The sequence below is a fragment of the Fundulus heteroclitus genome, chromosome 22 (assembly GCF_011125445.2).
Source record: "Fundulus heteroclitus isolate FHET01 chromosome 22, MU-UCD_Fhet_4.1, whole genome shotgun sequence".
NCBI classification, from domain to species: domain Eukaryota; kingdom Metazoa; phylum Chordata; class Actinopteri; order Cyprinodontiformes; family Fundulidae; genus Fundulus; species Fundulus heteroclitus.
This window is the reverse complement of record NC_046382.1, coordinates 2,318,267-2,324,623: the sequence shown is the minus strand read 5'-3', so window position 1 is coordinate 2,324,623 and position 6,357 is coordinate 2,318,267. Positions and strand designations below refer to the sequence as shown.

General features: G+C 43.6%; 1 protein-coding gene across 1 annotated transcript; it reads left to right on the top strand.

Moving 5' to 3' along the window:
- Positions 1-3,561: 3,561 nt before the first annotated feature.
- LOC118557088 lies at positions 3,562-5,962 on the top strand. Its single transcript, XM_036126207.1, has 2 exons — positions 3,562-5,664; positions 5,866-5,962. Exon 1 carries the CDS (start codon positions 3,699-3,701, stop codon positions 5,241-5,243), a length of 1,545 nt encoding a protein of 514 aa, XP_035982100.1. The 5' UTR covers positions 3,562-3,698; the 3' UTR covers positions 5,244-5,664; positions 5,866-5,962.
- Positions 5,963-6,357: the final 395 nt, after the last annotated feature.

Here is a 6,357-nt window from a genome sequence, read left to right as displayed (position 1 = left end):
AAAAGATTCAACTCCTAGAGGAGCAACAGAGAAAAGAACTTGAAGCTCAAAAACGTGAACTGGAAAGATTAAAGGCAGAGAAAGACATTAGAGCTGCACGAGCAAGGTTCACAACTTATGATCGGGAAGTTTTGCAGGAAGCAAGTGTTCACTCCACTGATCATAGGAGAACAAGAGAACAACAGTATGCGTGTTCTGAAAAACCTGTGTCCTCAGCTCTCATCCAGCAGCCCACTGATGTCACAGAAACAGCGTTACCTGCACGGACAGATGTAAGTTATTTGGCTCAAGCTGTCCAAGATAGCATAGCTTTGAACAGGCTTCCAGCGCCAGAACCGTCTGTATTTACTGGTGATCCTATTCAGTTTGTTGAATGGAAGGCTTCCTTCACGTCTCTCATTGATAAAAAGAACATTGCTTCAGCTGATAAATTGCATTATTTGAAAAAATATGTTGCAGGTCCAGCTAGAAAGACACTCGATGGCATATTTTACAGAAATGACGATGAGGCTTACAATGATGCATGGAACCGTCTCAATCGTAGGTATGGTCAGCCATTCGTTATACAAAAGGCGTTCAGGGAAAAACTAACAAACTGGCCAAAGATCCATCCAAAGGATGCTGAAGGACTCAGAGCATTTGCTGATTTCTTACACTCGTGTTTAGAAGCAATGCCTTATGTGAAAGGTCTTGATATTTTAAATGACTGTGAAGAAAACCAGAAACTTGCACAAAAGTTACCTGATTGGACAGCATCACAGTGGAATCGGAAGGTTACCCAAGTCATGAGAGATGATCAGGAATTTCCCACCTTCCAAGAGTTTGTCTTCTTTGTTGTAACAGAGGCAGAGATTGCGTGTAATCCCATCACCTCATTCCATGCTCTCCACTCAACAGAGACTAACTCTTCACGTCACCCGAAGGAAAAGAAATATAAATCCAGTGTTTATCATACACAAGCAGTTACAGAGACTGAAACACAAGGACAGTTAAAAACAAGCCTAAGGCCACCTTGTGTGTTTTGTCAGGACAGTAAGCATCAACTTCATCACTGTCCTGAGTTCAAAGAGAAAGCTCTTGAGGATCGACGGAAATATGTGAAAGAAAAGAAACTTTGCTATGGCTGCATGAGGTCAGGCCACAATGCAAAAGATTGTCGCAATAGACATTCATGTGAGAACTGTAAAAGAAGACATCCCACACTTCTTCATGACGACAATTACACCAAAGCTAAACCCACATCGATCCCAAATCAAGGCACCACAGAGGAAACACCATCCACATTGTCTCTCAGTGTGACAACTAAGGAGCCATCTACTAATACTTCGATGATCGTGCCTGTGTGGGTTTCTTCTATCACTAATCCAGGTATGGAAAGACTCGTCTATGCTCTGCTTGATAGTCAAAGTGACACGGTTTTTATTGATGAAGAAGTTAGCAACAGTTTGCAAGTCAAGACACATCCTGTAAGGTTGAAGCTAACAACAATGACAGGAAAGGACACATTGGTGCATAGTCAAAGAGTGTCAGATCTGAGAGTGAGGGGTTATAGCTCTGCCACCTACATTGATCTTCCCCCTGTTTACACCAAGGACTCCATACCAGTGAATCGAACGCATATTCCTACCTGTGACACAGCACGGTACTGGAATCATCTAATAAAAATAGCAGATGAAATCCCACCACAGCTGGAGTGTGAAGTCGGTCTGCTGATCGGCTACAACTGCTCGAGAGCACTGGCACCACGGCAGGTAATCCTGGGAGGAGACAATGAGCCATATGCTGTTCGTACAGATCTGGGGTGGAGTATTGAAAGCTGTTCATCACCTCATCACGACTCACCAAGCAGCACCAATATGTGTCACAGGGTTTCTGTCAGAGAGCTTCCTCCCATAACCCCAGCAGAGGCCCTCAGGGTCCTTGAATCTGACTTTAAGGACGCTAGTAAGGATGGAAAGACTGTTTCTCAAGATGACATCCACTTCCTGGATGTGTTAAAGGAAGGAATCAGGAGAAATATTCATGGACATTATGAGATGCCACTCCCCTTTAAGGAGAGACCCTATCTCCCTAACAATAAGCAACAAGCCATGGTACGGCTCAGTCACCTCAAAAGAAAGTTGGTGAAAGATGACAAGTACAGAGAACGCTATGTGAAGTTTATGGATGACATTATCCAAAAGGGTGAAGCAGAGGAGGTTCACGATCAAGGGAAAGAAGGAGAAAGATGGTATATTCCCCACCACGGAGTGTACCACTCTAAAAAGCCTGAGAAACTCCGTGTAGTTTTTGATTGTTCTGCCAAGCACCAGGGAACAAGCCTAAATGACCACCTTCTGCCAGGCCCAGATCTGCTAAACAATTTGAATGGTGTGCTCCTCAGATTCAGACAGCACCATATTGCATTGATGTGTGACATAGAAAAGATGTTCCATCAGTTCCATGTTTATGAAGCTGACAGAGACTATCTACGCTTCTTGTGGTGGAGAGACGGCAACTTCAATGCAGAGCCACAGGAATTCAGAATGACAGTGCATCTCTTTGGTGCGGCGTCATCGCCAGGATGCTCTAACTACGGACTGAAACAGCTCGCTAAAGACAATGAAGCTGAATTCCCTCTTGGATCACAGTTCATTATGAAGGACTTTTATGTTGATGATGGTGTTACCAGTGTAGAAAATCTGAGTGATGCTATTCAACTTGCACAGGAAGCACAGAAGCTTTGTGCTACCGGTGGACTAAGACTGCACAAGTTTATGTCTAATAACAGAGCTGTACTAGAGAGTATACCTACATCTGAGCGTGCTGCTGAAGTGAAAGCTCTGGATCTGGTCTTTAAGGATGTGACTTTAGAGAGAGCCTTGGGGATCCACTGGCACATCGAATCGGACACCTTCAGATTTCGTGTCTGCCTAAAAGACCAGCCAGCAACACGACGTGGTATCCTGTCAACGGTTGCATCCATTTTTGACCCTCTGGGATTTGTTTCCCCTTTCCTGCTCACTGGAAAAAGGGTGCTTCAGGAAATATGTAGGCATGGCACAGGCTGGGACGATCCCCTCCCCTGCGAACTGCAACCAGTGTGGGAGCGCTGGAAGAAGGATCTTACAAATTTGGAGAAAATCACCGTACCTCGCTGCTATGTGCCTCCTGGTTTTGGCCGAGTTGTAGAAAAGGAGCTACATCATTTTTCTGATGCAAGCACATTTGGTTATGGACAGTGCTCATATCTGAGACAAGTGAACGAAGATGGAAATGTTCATTGTGCTCTGGTCATGGGGAAATCCCGAGTGGCTCCAATTAAGGTCACAACGATACCTCGACTAGAACTGGCAGCTGCTGTTGTATCGACCACAGCAAGCAACACTTTGAAGGAGGAGCTTGGTTTAACAGATGTTGTTGAATATTTTTGGACCGATTCGAAAGTGGTCCTGGGATATATTCACAACGAGGCACGTCGTTTTCATACCTTCGTCTCAAATCGGATTCAGAGAATACATCTCAGCTCCTCTCCTCAACAATGGAGATATGTCTCAACCAACGATAACCCTGCAGACATTGCATCCAGAGGATCGAGTGCAAGTGAGATTCTCACATCAAGCTGGTTTTCAGGACCTGAGTTCTTACAGAAAAGGGAGATACCTCCAGCTACAGATGTTTGCACAGAAATACAGATTGGAGATCCCGAAGTCAAGAGGATGCAAAGTCTAAAAACACAGACACAGGAACAGTTAAGTCTCTCAGACCGCTTGTCAAAGTTCTCTTCATGGTCGAAGGCAATCCAGGCTGTAGCTCGTCTCATTCGTCGTGTTAGGAAGGACAAGTCGACAGACCACAGCACTGTACAAGAACGAAAAGATGCACAATGCGTCATCATAAGAGACTTGCAGAGACAAATGTATCCTGAAGAGATAAAGTTGCTCAGTAAGGTAGCTCAACTTCCTTCTCAGAGTAAACTGTTTCAGATGGATGCCTTTCTCGATCAGGATGGACTTCTTAAGGTGGGAGGAAGACTGAAAAATGCATCACTCCCTACCTCACTGAAGCATCCAGTCATTATGCCGAAAAATCATCACATCACTAAGGCAATAATTGCTCATTGTCATGAGAAAGTGCAGCATCAGGGAAAAGGTTTAACTATTAATGAAATTAGATCAAATGGATTCTGGATTCCAGGAATCAACAGAGCCGTGGCAACGCATTTACATCAATGTGTTACATGTCGGAAACTCAGAAGGTTCACTGAGGAACAACGTATGGCGGATTTGCCATCTGAGCGTGTGGATCCATCGCCACCTTTCACCTATTGTGGGATGGACTGTTTTGGTCCGTTTGACACCAAACAAGGACGCAAGGTACACAAGAGATACGGCTTGCTTTTCACCTGTCTTTGCTGTCGAGCTATCCACATTGAAATGTTGGACGACATGTCGACGGACGCTTTCATAAACGGACTCCGTTGTTTCATTGCCATAAGAGGAGCAGTACGCGACATAAAGTGCGACCAAGGAACGAACTTCGTTGGAGCAAGAAATGAACTGAATGAAGCTCTCAAGCAAGTGGATGTTAACCGCCTAACTACGTTTTTGGCTGAGAAACAATGTGACTTTAGTATGAACGCTCCTCATGCAAGCCATGCTGGAGGTGTATGGGAGAGACAGATCAGAACAGTTAGGAATATTCTTCGTTTCACTCTCTCATCTTCTTCAGGCAGGCTGGACGATGCCTCTTTACGGACATTCTTTTATGAGGCAGCAGCTATTGTAAACAGTCGTCCACTCACAGTTGACAGCTTAAATGATCCAGACAGTCCAGAGCCACTAACACCTAATCACCTGCTCACCATGAAACCCACTGCCGCCTTACCACCTCCTGGCAAATTTATCAGAGAGGATCTGTATGCTCGCAAGAGGTGGCGTCGTGTACAGTATTTGGCCGAGCAGTTCTGGGGTCGGTGGAGAAGAGAGTATGTCTACAATATTGCCACAAGACAACGCTGGCATAATCCAAGGAGAAACCTCAAGGTTGGCGACATTGTGATGGAAAGGACGGAGGATTTGCCTCGCAACGAGTGGAAATTGTCTAAAGTTGTAGAGACAGTAACTGATAAAGATGGACTAGTGAGGAGAGTAAGGATTCGTGTTGGAGATCAGAAGATGGAAAAGGATGGACTTCGTTCAGGCAAGCCATCCATTGTTGAACGTCCAGTACAGAAGCTGGTCCTACTTCTAGAGAATGATTAATCTTTACCTTCATTCCTCAGCCTTGTTCTTAGCAGTATGAAGATGTTTAAGGGACATTTTTGACCCAAGTATTTAAGATTAAGGGTTACACGGTTCAGAAATCATTCATGTTTTACATCCCATAATTGATGAAAACCAGTAATGATTTGGTGGGAGTGTAGATTACCTTTAATGTAATCTAATTTGTTGTTCTTTTTCCTGTGTAATTTGTGTTGTAAAATAACGAGGCTAGATTAAGATTTCGTTATGGTTGAACGAAGCGTTTTATTTTGAAGGGCTTTCGTGAGATCTCAGGACTTCCGGGTTATCGGAGTACTTCCGGTTTTTCGGAGTTGTAGAGAAAGTTAAAAGGAAACGGTCTACATATTAAAGTATTAAACGTTTATTTAAAGATATTAGCTCCTGGCTAAAAGGGCACAAGGTTTGTATCTTAATTTGTATTATATTGTGTCCGGTTTTGAGTTATATGTTTGTTTTTAAATAAGTAAAGTATGTTTGCAGTATTAAGTGTTAGCATCGTGCTGATCTATTTCTAGCTAAGCTAACACGGTAATTTGTTTATAAGGTTTAAAAGACTGTTTATTGGAATGTAATTGTATTTTTATTTTCTAATTTCTTTTAGCTCTTACGGTGAGTTCATGTAATACCTACATTGACCGTTGGAATAAAGGGATATGAACCATCAGTAAAAGAGTCCGACCATCTATTAGCCGGGGACGCTACAGCTGCTACTCCCCGCTGTGGCGGCATACTCATCCTTGAGAGCAATGAGGCAATACACGCGGTTAGCAGCAGACTGATTTATATCTATTGGGCAGAAGTGAACTTACAGCAGAAAAACCGCTTGCTTCTTCAAACTCAACAATAAGGTTTTTATAGAAGGTGCTTTTTGGATCAGAAACCGATGGTTATGGTTTTCTCCTGCCCTACTTGGCTCTGTGCCACACAGATTACTTTCGCACCTCCTCAGAACAGGACTCAGCTGTCTAAAAGTGCTGCGAATTAGCAGTAGCTATTGCACTATGACGCCAACATGGGACTGCTGTCATGCTTAGTTTGTCTATGTCGATGTGTGTCTGTCCCTACCAAATAAACTTTGCAATGAAATGAAAAT